This window comes from Perognathus longimembris, chromosome 7 (assembly GCF_023159225.1).
Source record: "Perognathus longimembris pacificus isolate PPM17 chromosome 7, ASM2315922v1, whole genome shotgun sequence".
NCBI lineage: Eukaryota > Metazoa > Chordata > Mammalia > Rodentia > Heteromyidae > Perognathus > Perognathus longimembris.
This window is the reverse complement of record NC_063167.1, coordinates 79,460,670-79,479,666: the sequence shown is the minus strand read 5'-3', so window position 1 is coordinate 79,479,666 and position 18,997 is coordinate 79,460,670. Positions and strand designations below refer to the sequence as shown.

Here is an 18,997-nt window from a genome sequence, read left to right as displayed (position 1 = left end):
GTAGTCAATAGGTGATTTGTTACAGGTAAATTAACCACAGTGCAAATTAATCTCATTCAATTATCAGTCACTACGATTTCATGGCCAGGCTTTAAATTATGTATTCTCTCCTCTTAGACTTTGTTTTTCTCCCCAAGTCAGAGTGGTCTTCTAATCATAAGTATTTCTTTCTATAAACATTGATGCAGTCATGTCATTTTATAAATTCAACAAAAACAGCCATAATTAAATTCAGGGAGTTTTAACATTGGCTGGGAACCAAACTTTCAACACAAGAGCTTTTGGAAGACATTCTAGATACAAACTATAACATCCTTTGTAGTGATAGTAACTTATTTTTTATACTTTATATCATAGTGATCTATTCCTAATGGTCACTAGAAATCAGTGCTGGATTTTTTTTTTTGCCAGTCCTGGGCCTTGGACTCAGGGCCTGAGCACTGTCCCTGGCTTCTTTTTGCTCAAGGCTAGCACTCTGCCACTTGAGCCACAATGCCACTTCTTGCCTTTTCTATATATGTGATGCTGAGGAATCGAGCCCAGGGCTTCATGTATTCTAGGCAAGCTCTCTTGCCACTAAGCCATATTCCCAGTCCCCTGGATATTTCTTTTGTTATGCATAAAACACACAAAGTAATGGGACTGGATAAGAAGGTGAAAATATTTTATTTATTTACTCTACACTGATTACCTATTGTGTACTAGGCATTATTCTAAGTAATTTGAATATAGTCATAAATAAATCAAATTTCAAGGATTTAAATAGTCCTTACTTAGTGAAGGAAGAGCCTAATAAATAAAGCATTGCCTTATCGGCAGTTCATTGAAAGATAATTACTTCTGTGGAATAATGGCACTGATATGGAAACATAAGCAGTGTGTGTGCACGGGCACAGATGCGTGTGTGTGCACGCACATGCACACATACTAGGGGTGGGGGTGAAAGAGAAGAGAGAATCTTCCATCTCTCCCAGGGTGGTTTTGGCAGGGCTCTCTGATGAGGTGATTATTGAATGTGGAGAAGCAGAAATTGAGGGAAGGCAAGCATCCAGAAGCCAACGCTCTAGGTCCAGCTTTCTGTGTTCACCTTACTTGAGGATGTCTCTTACCTTTTGCTCTCAGTGGACAATGAAATTTTGAAATTACCTAGAGCAGAGAATCACCAAAATCTGCAGGGAACTTCAAAATGACTACTTTGCAGCTTCAATCAGGGAGTGTGTTAGAGTCAGAAAGAAGGCAGCTAGTCAGCGGCTAATTAAAAAGTAGAGTACTGGTCAATGTGATTGAAATGCAGGAAGAAAATAACCTGAATCTAATATAATTCAATTAAAAAAATCCAGAACGCAGGAGTTGTGATTATTATAGTACTATGAAGAAACAATAGGCTATTGGTAAACAAATCACACACAAGTTAACAAAAACGAAAGATTAAATATCTCTTATTCTTAATTATTACTTTTCAAGAAAGCAGATTTTCTGTACGGTCTTAGAAGTACTTGGACATTAGGGCCCTGGTCATCTGTCACTTTTTTCTTTCTCCTTATTTAACACACGCATGTCACATATCAACAAATAATTATGAAATGAGTGTTTCTGGAGTAGACACCCCTAGAGCCTTCCAGGTTAGATGGATATCAGTAGTCCCTGAAAGGTTCATTTGACAATTTAAGGCAAAATTCTTTGGTAGAAATAAGGGATTATATTCATGCATTACCATAGCGTACGTAGATTTCAAAGTTTTGTTTCTGGTGAGTACTTATGGCTTTTCAGGACAGGAGAACACCAGCATTTAGAGAGGTTTTAATTTCATTTTATACACATACATTGCAAAGAGGGCCCAAGATATTGTAGTAGTAACCAGTGAAACTAGGATGTCAGAAAGTGCAGTTGATGTTGATGGATCATCTATCTACTTCATAATTGAGGTTTTAGGAGATTATGTTCACACACATACACACACCCACACGTACCCACACACAGTGCCAATGCTAGTGCCAGAACTGGGGCTTGAACTCAGGATGTCATATTCTCACTTGGCATTTTTGTCCATTTTTGGTGCTCTTTCACTTCAGCCATACCTCCACTTCTGGCTTTTTGGCACATAATTTGAGAAAAGAGTTGTTTGGACTTTTCTGCCCAGGCTGTCTTTGAACTACAATCCTCATTTCTCAGCTTCCTGAGTAGCTAGGATTAAAGGAGGAGGTAACAAACAGTACAAGAAACGTATCCAATGACTAATGTATGAAACTGTAACCTCTCTGTACATCAGTTTGACAATAAAATTTTTTTAAAAAGGCTTAAGCTAAGAGCACCTGGCCAGAGATATATTTAAACTAATATGAAGAACTATCTAGTATACCATATTCCTTTGTATGTTTTTTAATTTCTTCTGTACTTTTTATCTTGGACACAAGCTTTAATCTCACTTAATTTATTTAAAATCAATGAAGAAAGAGATGAATATGATAGGGTTTTTCCCATGTGGGTATTTAACCAGGTTTATATCTAAAACTGCAGTCTGATTTTCATTTGGGAGAGGGAGAAACAGAAAAATATAAAGTTTTCCCATTCTTTCATGACAAATAAAAATTGTTACAGAGGCCAGTTACATTGGTCACAGAATTGTCTGAGAGGATGTATTTGTGTCATGGTTGATAAGCAACAAAATATGATTGAATCCAGGAGTGTGTTTACCTGTAAAACTAGAAGGAACTGCCCAAAAGATTTTTGTAGTGACAGACAGAGCCCATCTCCCTGATGCAGCCATACTAAAATTTTAGTGCATACTAAAATCACCTGGATATCTAGCAAAGCATGGGAGAGTGGGTGGTCACACCCCAGAGTTCTTATAGGTTTGGGTTGAACCTGAGAATTTCATTTTACACTCATTCTCTGGTGATGCTGAGATTGCTGGTCCACTACTTCAATGCATCATCGGCTTGGTTTTCAGCTGTCTAATTAGAGCCATAAGCATTGTGCTGTTTGGAGGCACTTTCCATCTTAGTTAAGAAAGCATTAATGCTAAAGGATATAGGTTTGATGCCACAAAGATAGGGAGGCTTCATCAGCATATTGATGTAATTTTGATTCCACATGTCTTGCAGGCTCTCTTGTGGCCTCACACACATGCTAAATAGGATGCTACTGACAAACTAGCACTTCTCAGCTGTAGGTCCTTAGGGGAACCAGCCAATCACTCAGCACTCTCCTCTAAGAAGATGCAGGGGAAAATCTGTTAATAATTCCCTCCAGTACTTTCTGCAAGCTTAAATAGTTGAGATTAAATTTCACAGGATAACAGAATCCCCCCAAATGCTGGTATTAAAAGCTGTTGACAGATCAGATAGAACTGCGAGAACGCTGTAGGCGATTTTGAATCCCTAACAGGAGGCAAGAAGGTCAGAGCTCAACAGACCTGCTCCACCAGAGAAATTTACACGATAAGGTTAAAAAAGAGGGACTCTGTAGTTGTTATTAATTATTACCGAGAAGAGAATAGTTCAAAATGTGTCTTAATAACAAATTACTATGCAAAGAATATTTCAGCAATCTCTATGAGACATATCATTTTCCCAAAGCAGCAAAATATAGTAGGTATTTAATACTGGTTTATTTAGTTCTACACACACACACACACATACACACACACACGCGCGCGTGCACTCTACTTTCTGAGTTTTTTGATGGAAAATTAGAGATAAGAATCTCGTGGACTTTCCTGCTTGGGCTGGCTTTGAATTAGAATCCTCCGATCTCAAGTTTCCTGAATAGGTAGGATTACAGGCATGTGCCATGGGGCCCAGCTAACTCTACTATATTTTTATGGTATCTCCATGCCACTCCCTAGGGCCCAATGACCTCTCCCAGTTTATTTATTTTTTATTTATTTTTATTTTTTGGCCAGTCCTAGGCCGTGAACTCAGGGCCTGAGCACTGTCCCTAGCTTCTTTTTTTGCTCAAGGCTAGCACTCTGCCACTTGAGCCACAGCGCCACTCTGGCCATTTTCTGTATATGTGGTGCTGAGGAATCGAACCCAGGGCCTCATGTATACGAGGCAAGCTCTCTTGCCACTAGGCCATATTCCCAGCCCCCCAGTTTATTTATTTTTGATCAAGTTAACACTTGCTTTAACTTTGACCAGCTTTTTCATATATTTATCTTCTCAGAGGATTAACCATCTTGACACTCACACTTAATTATTTAATAATGTAAATAAAAATGAGAGGGGCTGGGGATATAGCCTAGTGGCAAGAGTGCCTGCCTCGGATACACGAGGCCCTAGGTTCGATTCCCCAGCACCACATATACAGAAAACGACCAGAAGCGGCTCTGTGGCTCAAGTGGCAGAGTGCTAGCCTTGAGCGGGAAGAAGCCAGGGACAGTGCTCAGGCCCTGAGTCCAAGGCCCAGGACTGGCCAAAAAAAAAACAAACAAACAAAAATGAGAGATCATCTGTCAATCAAGATTTACCTAATCTGTTACTAGAGTTCTGAAAACAAGCACTGCATAGGAAATAACATGCATTTTGATTGAATCATTCTGGTACTATACAACATACCTCATGACAGGTCATTCCTGTAATATGCCTTGTAGCCTCTTTCCTAACATTTTCAATATTAAATGACCATGTGAAAGCTATGTCCATAGATTCTTTTGTCCTTTGTTTTTTGCTGATTAACAAGAAACTTCCTACAAGGAATAGATGCTTCTTGCAGTTTACTTAATTACAACAAAAATGAATGTGGGGCTATTTTTAGCAAGTGAACTCTGTTCTCTGACTAATTCAATAAGGATGAGGCTTATAGCAGCATTAGTCACTTCAACATCATTTGAGAGCTATTTTTTTCATGAAGAGTAATCAGAGACTTGTTGGTAAGATTGGTTGAGGGAAACTGTAATGAATAAACAAATAAACAGAACTGGCCCCTAGGCTAACGGAGTTACTTAATGCTAGTTAGAGACTCCCATGGTACTAACAGAGAAGGCACACCTTTAGAACTTGATAATGGTTGAGAAATGGCAATCCAAGTCTCTGAATGTGTTTATTTGCTTGAACCTTATGAAAAGTCAGTGTGGTGTGAGCAGGTACAGTGTAGTCAAGAAAAAACTAAGAATTGGGGCACTACTTGGCTCTCCACAGGTCTATCTGTAAAATCTCTGCTGCAATTACATGCTTCTTAAGATTTCTTCCGTTCCTCAAGTTTTATCTTTTTAGAACTCAGAGAAAGATAAGTGAGGTATTCAGATTTCAAGCATATAAGATCCATCTTCTCATAGAATAACAACAGTGCTTTGAAAATTTTTAGCAATGTGATTAATATGATGCTTGAAAGAAGTGATTAAAGTATTATCAGACATTTAGTGAGTACTGTATTAGAGGCATAGAAAGAAACTGACAACTGAAATGGTCATAATTCTTTTTTGTATGTTATAATTAAGATAGTAAACAGAAAAAGAAGTCTGGCAGGAGCCAACAGAAATTTGTGCCCATTCAGTATTATGTATTTACTAAAGCTACTTTGAAAATTCTGTGGCGGTTCTTACAAATGTTCAGTAGGAAAATTTGAGAGCTGAAACCTATATATTTTTTTTTCTCAAATTTTTATTATCAAACTGACGTACAGAGAGGTTACAGTATCATACGTTGGGCATTGGATACATTTCTTGTACTGTTTGTTGCCTTGTCCCTCATGCCCCCCTCCCTCCCCCCTTTCCCTCCCCCCTCCCAGTTGTTCAGTTCACTTACACCAAACAGTTTTGCAAGTATTGCTTTTGTAGTTATTTCTCTTTTTTTACCCTGTGTCTCTCGAATTTGGTATTCCCTTTGAATTTCCTACTTCCAATACCAGTAAACACGGTTTCCAATATACTCAGATAAGATTACAGAGATAGTGTAGGTGCAAACATAGGAAGGTGATACAAAACATCATCAATAATAGAAACTACACATACACATAAGACGTTGAAAGTAGTTATAACTGTGATATATCACTTGTTTCCATATCATGGAGTTCATTTCATTTAGCATCATCTTATGTGTTTCTAAGGGTATAGCTATTGGGCCTTGTGATGCTCTGCTATGGCTTGCCTAAACCTGTACTAATTATTCCCAATAAGGGAGGCCATAGAGTCCATGTTTCTTTGGGTCTGGCTCACTTCACTTAGTATAACTATTTCCAAGTCCTTCCATTTCCTTACAAATGGAACAATGTCATTCTTTCTGATAGAGGCATAAAATTCCATTGTGTAAATGTACCACATTTTCCTGATCCATTCATCTATGGAGGGGCATCTGGGTTGGTTCCAGCTTCTCGCTATGACAAATTGTGCTGCGATGAACATTGTTGTGCTGGTGGCATTACTGTGATTTGGTTTGTGGGCTTTTGGATAGATACCCAACAGTGGGGCTGCTGGGTCATAGGGGAGTTCTATATTGAGCCTTCTGAGGAATCTCCATACTGCTTGCCAGAGTGGCTGAACCAGTTTACATTCCCACCAACAATGAAGTAGGGTTCCCTTTTGGCCACATCCCCTCCAACAATTGTTATTATTAGTTTTCTTGATATATGACATTCTTGCTGGGGTGAGATGGAATCTCAATGTTGTTTTGATTTGCATTTCCTTTATGGCCAGTGATGTAGAGCATTTTTTCATATGTCTATTGGCCATTCTCATTTCCTCATCAGAGAAGTTTCTTTGTAAGTCTTTAGCCCACTTGATGAGGGGGCTATTGGTTCTTTGCAGTTTTGTTTTGGAAGAAGGTAATTTTTTTAGTTCTGCATATATTTTAGAGATGAGGCCTTTGTCTGTTGAATGTCCGGTAAAGATTTTCTCCCAGTCTGTGGGCTTTCTGTTTATCTTGAGAGCTATGTCCTTTGCCGTGCAGAAGCTCTGGAGTTTGATGCAATCCCATTTGTCCAACCTTTCTTTGATTTGTAGCCTTTCAGGGTCTTTGTTAAGGAAGTTCTGTCCTGTGCCAAGGAGCCCAAGTGTTTCTCCTACTCCTTCCTTTAGTGTCTTCAGGGTGCCTGTTTTGATTTCAAGGTCTTTAATCCATTTGGAATTGATTTTGGTGCAGGGTGATATATAAGGATCTAGTTTTAGTTTGTTGCATGTGTTGAGCCAGTTTTGCCAGCACCACTTGTTAAAGAGGCTATCTTTCTTCCATACTATTGTTTTAGCTCCTTTATCAAAGATTAAGTAGGCATAGTTCTGTGGGTTTAATTCTGGGTCTTCAATTCTGTTCCATTGGTCTTCAGGCCTGTTCCGGTGCCAATACCAAGCTGTTTTTATTACTATAGCTTTATAATACAGCTTGAAGTTGGGTATTGTAATTCCTCCAGCACTGTTCTTTCTGCTTAGGAGTGTTTTTGCTATTCTAGGTCTTTTATTGTTCCATATGAATTTCTGGATTGCTTCCTCTATTTCATTAAAGAATGGTGTTGGGATATTAATGGGTATTGCATTGAATTTGTAGATAGCCTTTGGCAATATTGCCATTTTGATTATATTAATCCTCCCAATCCAGGAGCATGGGAGGTTTTTCCATTTTCTTAGTTCTGACTTAATTTCATTTTTCAAGCTTTTAAAGTTCTCATCAAAGAGGTCTTTCACTTCTTTGGTTAAGGTTATTCCTAGGTATTTTATGTTTTTGGGGGCTATTGCAAAAGGAGTTGCTTTCCTGATTTCAGCCTCGGTCTTCGGGTTGTTAGCATAGAGAAAGGCCGTTGATTTTTGAAGGTTTATTTTATATCCTGCAACTTTGCCAAAGTTTTGTATCAGCTCTAGTAGCTTGGGGGTAGAGTCTATGGGATTCTTTAGGTATAGGATCATGTCATCTGCGAAGAGAGAAAGTTTAACTTCATCTTTTCCTATTTGGATCCCCTTTATATTCTCTTCTTGCCTAATTGCTCTGGCTAGGAATTCTAGTACTATGTTGAAGAGCAGGGGAGAGAGTGGACATCCCTGCCTTGTTCCTGATTTTAAAGGGAATGGCTTTAGTTTTTCACCATTTAGAGTTATGCTTGCTGTTGGTTTGTCATAAACTGCCTTGATTATATTCAGGAATGTTCCCTGGAATCCCAGTTTTTCCAGGGCTTTTAGCATAAATGGGTGCTGGATTTTATCGAACGCTTTTTCCGCATCCAGCGATAAAACCATGTGGTTCTTTACCTTGCTCCGGTTGATGTGGTGGATTACATTAATTGACTTGCGTATATTAAACCAGCTTTGCATCCCTGGGATGAATCCAGTTTGATCGTGGTGTATGATTTTTTTGATGACCTGTTGAAGTCGATTGGCCAGAATTTTGTTGAGAATTTTTGCATCTATGTTCATCAGGGAGATTGGTCTGTAGTCCTCTTTCCGTGATGAGTCTCTGCCTGGTTTTGGGATGAGGGTTATACTGGCTTCATAAAATGAGTCTGGCAGTGAACGTTCTCTTTCAATTTCATTGAAGAGTTTGAGAAATATTGGAGTGAGTTCTGTTTTGAAGGCCTTGTAGAATTCTGCGGTGAATCCATCTGGACCTGGGCTTTTCTTGGATGGGAGATCATTTATTGCTGTTTCTATTTCAATACTGGATATGGGTCTGTTTAGAAGGTTTAAGTCTTCATAGTTGAGTTTGGGGGTATCAATTTTTTCTAGGAAATCATCCATTTTTTCCAAGTTCTCGAATTTGTTGGCATAAAGGTTTGCAAAATAGTCCCTTATTATTTTCTGAATTTCGGTTATTTCTGTGGTGATGCTACCTGTTTCATCTCTTATCTTGTGAAACCTATATATTTTTGACAAAAGTGTATTAATATATTAATATACTAATATATAATGTTACTAGTACATACTATATAAAATATGTTATATAATATGTACTACATATAGTATATAATTATGTTTATTTCACATATTTTACATATAGTGTAATATATTTAAATATATGACTATACATATATTGTGTTTATGCATTACAAATAAGATTATATCATATATAACTAGAGATTATATATTATATGATATAATTACATTATAACATATAACTAATGTTTATTGATATGTGTATATATGTCAAATCTTATTAAATAACAATGGATGGTATTCCTATATAAAGTGAAAAGCCCCTCTGCTTTTAATAATATTCAGTTTAGCTTTCCAATAATTCTTTTCTTGTCCTATACAGTGAATATTATTAAATACACACAGGTCAATGTACAACATTGAAAATACAAAATCAACAAAATATGTATTCAAAATTATTATCATTTTTCTAGTTGTTTTTTCTTTTTGAAAAGAGCTCTCACTTACTATGTAGGCCAGGCTGGCCTTGAACTTATGCTACCTAGTGCTGAGATTGTAGTCCTGCCTGCCCTTCTACATTTGACTTAGCACTACTTTGTGTGGTTTCTTTCTTCTTTTTATGAAAATGTTCTCGTTCTTCAAGGTCTTCCCAAACATCGTTTTCTCTTTGAAGGCTTCCTTAGTTCCCTCCTGAGTTCTTAATTCTATCCAGTCAGCTTTAGTTTTTTGTTTTGTTTTCTTTTTGCTTGCATCTAGTTTTTAGCATTTTCCACACAGGGTAGCTATTCACACTCATCTCATAACTAAAATGCCAGTTCCTTCAATGTATTACCTCTTTCAACATGATATATGACGCAAAGTCTGGAAAAGTCTGGTTCAATGCATCAGATCAATGGTACATGTTGTATATGGAAGGTATCCAAAACCTTAAAGGAAGATTTTAAATAGATATAAAATAACTAAAATATATAACACATATCGGTGTACCTCAAAATTTTATTCCCATTATCTTTAAGTCATCGTTTCATTATTTATTTATTTATTTTTTGCCAGTACTGGGGCTTGAACGTAGGACCTGGGCAATTGTCCTTGAGCTTCTTTTGCTCAAGGCTAGTGCTCTACCACTTGAACCACAGTGCCACTTCTGGCCTTTTCTGTTTATGTGATACTGAGGAATTGAATCCAGGGCTTCGTGCATGCTGGGCAAACATTCTACCACTAGGCCAAACTCCTGGCCTTGTTTTATTTTCAATTGTCAAAATTATCTATTTATCATATAATATAAAATTAGCAATAAATGTAGATTGAAGCAAGGCACAGTGGTACAGTCCTTTAATTTCAACGGATGTGGAGTCAAGAGGATTATAAATTTAAGGGCAACTTGGGCAAAGTTACTAAGACTGTGTCTCAAAAACAGATTTAAACAGAAAGGCAGGATACATGGCTTAAGTGTCTGCCTAGCAAGGACAAACTCTGGTTTTTTGTTTTTTTTTTTGGCCAGTCCTGGGCCTTGGACTCAGGGCCTGAGCACTGTCCCTGGCTTCTTCCCGCTCAAGGCTAGCACTCTGCCACTTGAGCCACAGCGCCGCTTCTGGCCGTTTTCTGTATATGTGGTGCTGGGGAATCGAACCTAGGGCCTCGTGTATCCGAGGCAGGCACTCTTGCCACTAGGCTATATCCCCAGCCCCTAAACTCTGGTTTTAATTCCTAGCACAGCAGGAATTTATATATATATATATATACATATAAATTTTATTATATATTATTATAATCATTATATATTATATATATATTATTATCCATGGTTGCAGGTTAGCTTGCAATCATGATCTTCAGATCTCTGCCTCCCATGTATCTTAGGATGAAAGACATATGCCACTGCTTCATTTATGGGCATTGAAGGGGTCCTGTGACTATTTCTCAGGCTGGTGTGAACTGTGATGCTTCTCTTTTCAACCTTCCATGTAGCTAGGATTACAGACATGAGTTGCTGGCGTCCAGCTGTCTACAAGTCTTTTATAAGGCAGGAATTAATTTCACTTCTTCTTATTAGCACCTGGCATCATTCTTGTACACAGTGTGTACTTAATCAGTAGTTAAATTTATGCATGAATAAGACCATGTAATTATAAATGTTTGTAGTGTAACCAACAATTTAACAGTGATGAAATGAGATCACATTTTCTAAGATATCACTATTGAAAGAAGACTATGAAACTATTTTGATTCTAAATAACATTTTTAGAATCTTTATGTTCTCACTGAATTAATAGATTGTTAATTATGCCACTCTTAGCAGATAAGCTTTACAGAGAATATTGTGTTTTCTTCATATTGCTTCTTAAACTTTCAAATATTACAAGTTATTCCAGGGTTTAATGTATGCCGGTTTTGAGCTCTGCTCATTACACTTTATAACCTATGCTTACTTTGCATATATGCAATCTAAAAATGAGTTGACATCATGCTTTTAATTATAGTAAATTAAGTTGTTTCATAATTTCTACAGTAGGATGTCTGTAATATTAATCAGACCAAATCATCACATTACATAAAGTTAATCATTAAAATGATGATCATTATTGCATGCTATATGCACTATTTTTATTTCACTTATCATTAACTACTTATCTGTTTTGAATATGGAGGTGAAAATCAGAGCTACATTTTTTTTTCCTTCACATCCCTTATGCTTTTGAGAAGGAAATGATGAAACTGATCTATGGAACCTAAAAGTGTAGACCCTAGTAACTACTTCATATTTTATTCCATTGGTAGAGATAAGGATAAGAGACATTCATGTGTTTGCTCCATATTCCTATTTCTCTTATCACAGCAGGTTCTATGTACATGTGTGACAGGAACAGAAGCATTCATACCCCAGATTCACAGAGATGTTGATTACTAATGATCATTGGAAAGCACTAGCCATCAAAAGGCTTACATCAACCTTTGTGAATTATCACAAAGCACTGCTTAATTCAAACGGAAAAATATTAAGACTCAGATCTGATCACTCTGGTTCACCATTTTCTAAGAGTTTGTAATTGGCAAGTAAAGGAAACAATATGTGTGTTTTTATTTCCACCTCTGTTAGAGGATGGTTTGTCTAGGTGGTATATCTTCTGAATGCCTTTGGATGCTTGCTTCGAGATGGGTGTCTAGTGTCTACTCATTCATTATATTGACATGTGGTTTTCCTGTCATTAATTTGAATATCCTCCAGGTTTTGATAATCATTTCTTATTACAGCTGAAACAAAACTTTATTCAAGGTTTTCTGTGTGACAGTCATTTTGATGGACACAGACAGGGCTGGGCCCTGTGTTAGGCTCCTTCCATTTGGCATATTTCTAGAATATATTTTGGTTCATTTAACATCTGTCTGCATGTTCATTTCCTTGTAGTTTATCAACTATTGTTATTTGAACATCACTGTTGGAAGTTGGAGGTAGAGAGATGAATAAAATAGTCCTGTACTGAGAGTTTTATGAAAGAATTTATAATCTAATATGAAAATTTAGCTAAAATCTATTATAATCTTCTATTTTTATATTTTGAGATGATAAGTTCCATGCCTTTGCTATCCATTTTTGTTGAGTAAAATATACATTATTCAAAAGTTACCTTTTTTTTTAATTCAAGGGCTCTCTATTAGTTTGTTTATCATCCTCATAAATCTAACCTTTGTTTCCTATATTTCATGAGGTTAGAGTACCTTTGCATTTGTTTAGACTAAGAAGCTTGAATTCTCATACCACTGAAAAAGTTGTTTTCATTGGTAGTGGTGGTGATCATGGTGCTTGAACTCAGCCTGGGCTGAGCCTGACCTTTTGCACTCAAAGCTAGCGCTCTCACATTGAGCCACATCACCACTTCTGTTTTTAGGTGATTAATTGACATAAAGTATCTCATGAACTTTCCTGCTCAGGCGGACTTTGAGTCATGAGCCCCAGATGTTGGCTTGCTGACTAGCTAAGATTATAGATGTGAACCACCAACGCCCAGCCTTGAGGACAGTTTTATCTAGACAATCTCTTGACCTTTGAGTCTCTTCTTTCCTGTTAAACTTGACCTTGTTTAAATGCAACATTTGAAATAGAGTCTCTCTTTTCCCCCTTAGACTTTATAATAATTTTTTCTTGCACAAAGACCACATAGAATTTAGTATCAAATTAAGACACTTTGCCAAAACTTTTTAATCCTTAAATATACCTTTATTTTATGTGAGTCTCTATTTCTTCCAAGCCAAAAGATATACAGGTTGTATATCTCTTATGTGGAATGCTTAGAATGAGAAGGGTTTCAGATTTTGATGTTATTTTTCTAATTTCAGCATATTTAGAATATTGCAAATACATACTTAAATATTATGTGGAGGGTACTCAGCTAGGATATATATTTTCAATTCATGCACATCTGATATGCAAAGCATGAAGGAAACTTTGAACGACATTTTTATGTGCCCCTATGTTTTGGCTATGACACTTTACATGAGGCCAGGTGTGGAATTTTCCACTTGGAGTCTGAAGTCGGTGTTGAGAAAGCTATAGATGTTATGGCATTTTAATCTCACTATTTCAGATTTCTGACTTGCAACCTGTAATGCTTCCTCACACAAGAGGATTTAGGCCAGGCTGACTAGCAGCAAGAAGCCTCAGGCTGGCTGTGAAATCCCCAAATTCACCTTGATGCCGAGAGTCCCATGGCCTTGTGGGTCTCATCGGGGAGACAAAGTTGGTTTGAAGCCAGATAATTTTTGTAATAATTTATGTGTATCCTGTCATAACCTCTTCTCTGTGTGGCAATGAGAAGTTACACATAAAGCACTTACAAGTAATCTTGCAAGAAACATGTATTAAATACTGGAAATTGGTTCCTATCTTGTCCGAAAATAATTCACAGGCTATTATCCCAACTGTCCTGATAGCATATTCTCCTAATACTGTATCAATTATCCTAATATTTTCTTTTTAAGAAAAATTTATCATAATCTCACTATTTCCTTAGTACTATATATATATGTGTGTGTGTATGTATATATATATATATATATACATATATATATGTATTAAAATAACTTCCTTTTGTAGACTTCCCCTTATGGACAATGTAGTTACTTAATAGCAACATATTGTCAAGAACTCCTGCATTTTATGTGTGCCACCCAAAGTCAAACCCTACGTATTTCAGAGAATGCAAAGGTCTTTAAAGTTTGAGTAGCTGAGGTTCAGAATAATCTTTGTGTCAGGCAGTGTTTGTGTCACCACTGTTAGACAGTGGGACAGAAAGATCAATATTCAAACACAAATCCTCTTTAGACAATTCGAATGTGAGTGGAGTTTATATGAAAACACAGTTCCTTATCTTCAGAACTATGCTCAGATTTCAGGCTCTCAAATCTGAAAATCCTCACTGTAAAGATATTCAGCCACTAAATCCATGGTAATTCTTATTTCAAAATATTAATAGTTTCTTATTTGTGAGTAGTTCTAATTTTCTTTGCCAATTTTAGTAGCAAAATTCCCAAAATCTCATAAGAGATTTATGTATGTAAAATAATCAATACTTACTTTCAACAGACAAGAAAGGAAGACTAGGACAAAACATATCTTAAATCAATCTGTGACACAATCTCCCAACTGGGACAGCATAATCCTGTATTTTATTTATTCTTTCTACAGAAAATAGTGCTAGTATAAAAATACATGTGTATTGATTTATTCAAACCATAAACATTTGGCATTGCTATTCAATAAAGTGGGGTATTACCATTAAAATTTAGCATCACTTGACATTTTTGAAACACAATAAACTTGTTTATTTTGTGCTACATTACCGAATGTGACAAAAGGATGCAGGAAACATATTTTGCAGACAGGTACCATATTTATTTTGTCATTTGAATCAGTCAAGCAATGACTTACCCCTTAGAATTTATTATTTTACAGGAAAATTATAAGGGGTATTAGAGTTTGTTTGGTTTGGCCCTGCTGTTATGAGTCAACTCTTAAAACCATAATCCCATTGATAAGTGCTGAGGAGTACCTGAAGAAATGTTTGGGGAAATGTAAATTCAAAGGACAGCAACTATGAATGAACAGCTTTTATTTGAACTTCTGTAGACTAAGTTGTAGTTGAGGCTCTTTTTCTCTCAGGATTGTCTTCAAAAGCCCCACATGGTGACGAATATTCTGTTGTTATTCCCATATTTCCAAAAGAAACCTTTTCCACAACACAGTAGAAGCAAGTTTGAAACCTGCTTCAAATCCAGTGACTTAAAATCTCCCTGTCTAGGAAGTAAGCTATTTTGGATTTAACTTTTTATATATTTTCAACTACAATATTCGACCTATCAGTTATTCTATTCAAATTTTGTAATTTAATATACAAGGGGAAATCATTTACAATGATTTTTACAAGTATTCCCATTTTTAAGTCTTACAGAGAAATGATGAAAAAAAAAATAACCTAAGGGTCTAAATTGCTTCCTTTACTGCATAGTATAGGCTACGGTTTCTAAACCTGTATATTCTCTTCCCCCCCCACCCCCCGGTAGTCTTTTTGTCATTACTCCTTGTTTATACTGTAGAATCACTGCATGTTTGTTTATATGCTGTGTAGTTCTTTGGGGGAGTATTATTGTTTATAAGACCATCAACGTTTTGAGTTGATGAATGCTCTTCCACTCTAGTGACTCACATTCAAGGAATAGTAGCACAGTCTTTAAGCCACAGGTCCTTAAGCCTCACTCAAATAGACACATCTAAAAACTCTTGTGGGGGGTGGTCCCATGCAGCCTGCTTTAACCAAACATTCCAGGTGATTGTGATGAGTGCCAAACTAGGAAGAGTGGATATTGGCCTATTGCCAAGAGATTCTGAATACTGAGATTCTGGCTGTCCCTATATTCCCATCATAATTTATCTGGGATGACTCCTAGTGTGATACCTTGCACACACAATCTTCTTTCCTTCACCAACCAAAGGTCCTGCTGAGAATTTACTTGGTTTCCACAAGGGAGGATAGGCCCTCTTCTAAAGGAAATTTTGCGTTCTGATTTTTTTTGGAAAGAAGAATTACCCTATTATACTGACAAAGGTCTGAGAATTCCCAAAATAATGAGTGGTATATAATAAAATGGGTAAATATTGTCTTTTATAGGCATGAATATAAATGACAAACAGGATGTTTCAATTTTATGATAGATGAGGTACAGGAAAGTTGGAGAAGGAGTAAGAATTTGTCAAGATGGGCATGCCTATTTTCCTTTCAAATTTGTCATCCATGACATTCAGGACTGTGTTGTTATAAAAGGAAGAGGAGGTTGAGATCTGAGGATTGTGTTTCAAAGCCAGCCCATGTGGGAAATTCTGTGAAATAGTTCAGTTAGTCACACACACACACACACACACACACACACACACACACACACACACACAGAGAGAGAGAGAGAGAGAGAGAGAGAGCTATAGTGGAGCTGTGACTCAAATGCTAGAGCACTGGCCATGAGCAAAAATAGCACAGGGACAAGGCCCAGTTCCTCAGTTCAAGCCCCAAGGGTAGCGTGTGCGCACGCGCGCGTGTGCACGCACACACACTCACACACACACACACACCAGAAGAATGGTATTAATGATTATATTTTTATTTTGCAGTTCCACAAGTTTCCTTTCTTTTCTAGCCTTCTTTTGTCTTACTTAACATTCAGGTCACGTACTTGCACAGATTTTCTCACCCAACCTCATTGACATTTTTCCAGCTTACATATACATAGCTTGTTAATAAACACAAGTATTTATTTTCATATCCACCATGATTTTAAAAAGAGAGCTTAATCTGCACATTTAGAAGCATCAAAGACCAGCCTACTAGAAGTCAGAGCCTTATGTATCACCAATCCTAGGGCACTTCAAATATAAAACTTGGAAAACAATGTATGAACGATTACCTATACATTTTGCTGCAGCTCTGATTCAAGACCACCTCCCTATTCCCAGTCTGGGATGTACAGTATGTTCATAGATGAAACTGGAATCCTAGCTTTGGTGAAAGCTATAGAAAACTTCATGTATGTTTAAGCACTGCAATAGTTAGCATGTGCATTTGATTTAGAAAATGAGTTGTTGCATAGGAAGAGAAATATTTTAAAGTTTCCTCCCCTTCTGTTCTGTTGTGTTTTAGATGGAGCTTGCTAAAGAAGAAAAATGTGAATTTTTGCCTTTCCTCTCCCCACGGAAGGTCACAGTGAAGGGCGGGAAAATTGTTGGCATGCAGTTTGTTCGAACTGAACAAGATGAACTGGGAAACTGGGTAGAGGATGAAGAACAGACTGTCCACCTGAAAGCAGATGTGGTCATCAGTGCCTTCGGTTCAGTGCTGAGCGACCCACAAGGTACAGGGCTGACTTGGGAGCTAAAAGTTGGGTTACAGTTTTCTGTTACTGTAGTACCCCAGGAATTTCGTTTTATTTCCCACTTCTAATACAGAGCACAGGCACCTGACTTGAAAGTCCCAGCACATACAAAATCCATGCATGTAGAGAATTAGCTTTAATATCACAGAAATGAAAAAGAATAGCAATCTTTCTCTGAGCAGATATCCAAAAGACACGCTTTACTTTAAAATAAGGTTTTCCTTGTTTCTAGATGAGAATAGGTTTTTCTTTAATTAAACTAGAATATGAAAATGTGGCTGAGAGATTGGACCAATCTCTCAGTATTTAATGATGTGAACAAATTAGGTTCTAATGAGATATACATACACATAAACACACAAAATAAAATGCAGGTTTACTACCCTTCCTATGGCAAACTATGAGCGAGAACATTAGACAATTAGAAAGTTTGAAATCTTGTCATTTTACCTAGATGACAAAATTGGATGTGCTGAAGAACAAAATATTTAAAACTCAAACACAAGAAAAAATTTTGCATGTATATCTTCAGTAGGATATTTAGTTCACCCATTTATTGCTATGCTTTTTACCCCACATAATATCTTTGGGGGCCACAGTAGATAAACAGAAGCTCAAGTTCCTGGGTGCTTTCCTTGAGCAATCCTTTGCTTTTCAGTTTACACTTTTAAAAGGCACTTAATTCTTTTATTTCTGAACAAGACAAGGAAAAGAAAAACATGTTTATAACTTAGAGATTTACAAATAATAATAATAACCACAGAACTGAAGCCTGACCATTCCTGTGTATAACGTCATACTATATTCGTGGTAAAATGACATTTCCTATCTAAAGCGGGAGTAGACCCATGCATGCAAATGTGCTTCTTTTTGTGCAATAGATAATAAGTAGAATTTCAGCCAGTCATCAGGATATTTTATCTGAAGGATATCCCCAACATCTTGGCATTTCAAAACATCTAGATATTTAATGTCATCAAGATAAATATTTTCAAATAGCTGGATGATGGCTTGGATTTGTCACTTTTCATCTAGATGTTTGCAGAATGTGTAGACATAGTGGCAGGATGGGATTTAAAAAAATTCATTCACTGAATTTACTACGGGAAAATAAAGGACAATGTGAAGTTGTATTTGATTATCTAAAAATGCATCACACTCCTGCTCTTCTGCACACTGTCAAAAATGGAGTAAAAATGATGGATCATGTTTAAGTAACATTTCTGTTGTTGATTTGCTAACCAAGAAATAATTTAGCTCACTTAAGTAAAGTCATGGTCCACAACTGACAGTCCTGACTTTGGAGAAAAGTCTGTCTTTTCTTAAATAACTGAGGCTCACATCCCAGGAAAACAGTTTTTTTTTTGTTTTTTTTTTATTAATTGGACATAAATTTTTTTACAAGGTGTTGTGCAAAGAGGGTGCAGTTACATAGTAGGGCAGTGTGTACATTTCTTATGATATCTTACGACCTGTTTTTCTATCCCTTGTCTAGGTCAGGTTGACATATATGCAATATACAATGTATCAAGAACATATACAGTATTCACAGACTTGGTCTCTACTGTCTCTCCATCTCCCTTTGTTAACAGTCATATATCAGGGAGATCATGCCCCTTTGTTTTCTGTGTTCTAGGCTTGTCTCACTCAACATTATTTGTTCGAGTTCTGACCATTTCCCTGCGAATAACAGTATTTCACCATTCCTAATCGCTGTGTAGTATTCCATTGTGTATAAGTACCGTATTTTTTGGATCCATTCGTCTGTGGAGGGGCATCTGGGTTGTT

General features: G+C 36.8%; 1 protein-coding gene across 3 annotated transcripts in view; it reads left to right on the top strand.

Moving 5' to 3' along the window:
* Positions 1 to 18,997, top strand: part of Dpyd (dihydropyrimidine dehydrogenase) — a 706,501-nt gene that overhangs the window by 261,365 nt on the left and 426,139 nt on the right. For all 3 annotated transcript variants that reach the window (XM_048352019.1, XM_048352018.1, XM_048352017.1), the window contains exon 10: positions 16,978 to 17,188. In XM_048352019.1, coding sequence (XP_048207976.1) covers positions 16,978 to 17,188 — 211 coding nt within the window. The remainder of the gene's footprint in view (positions 1 to 16,977; positions 17,189 to 18,997) is intronic.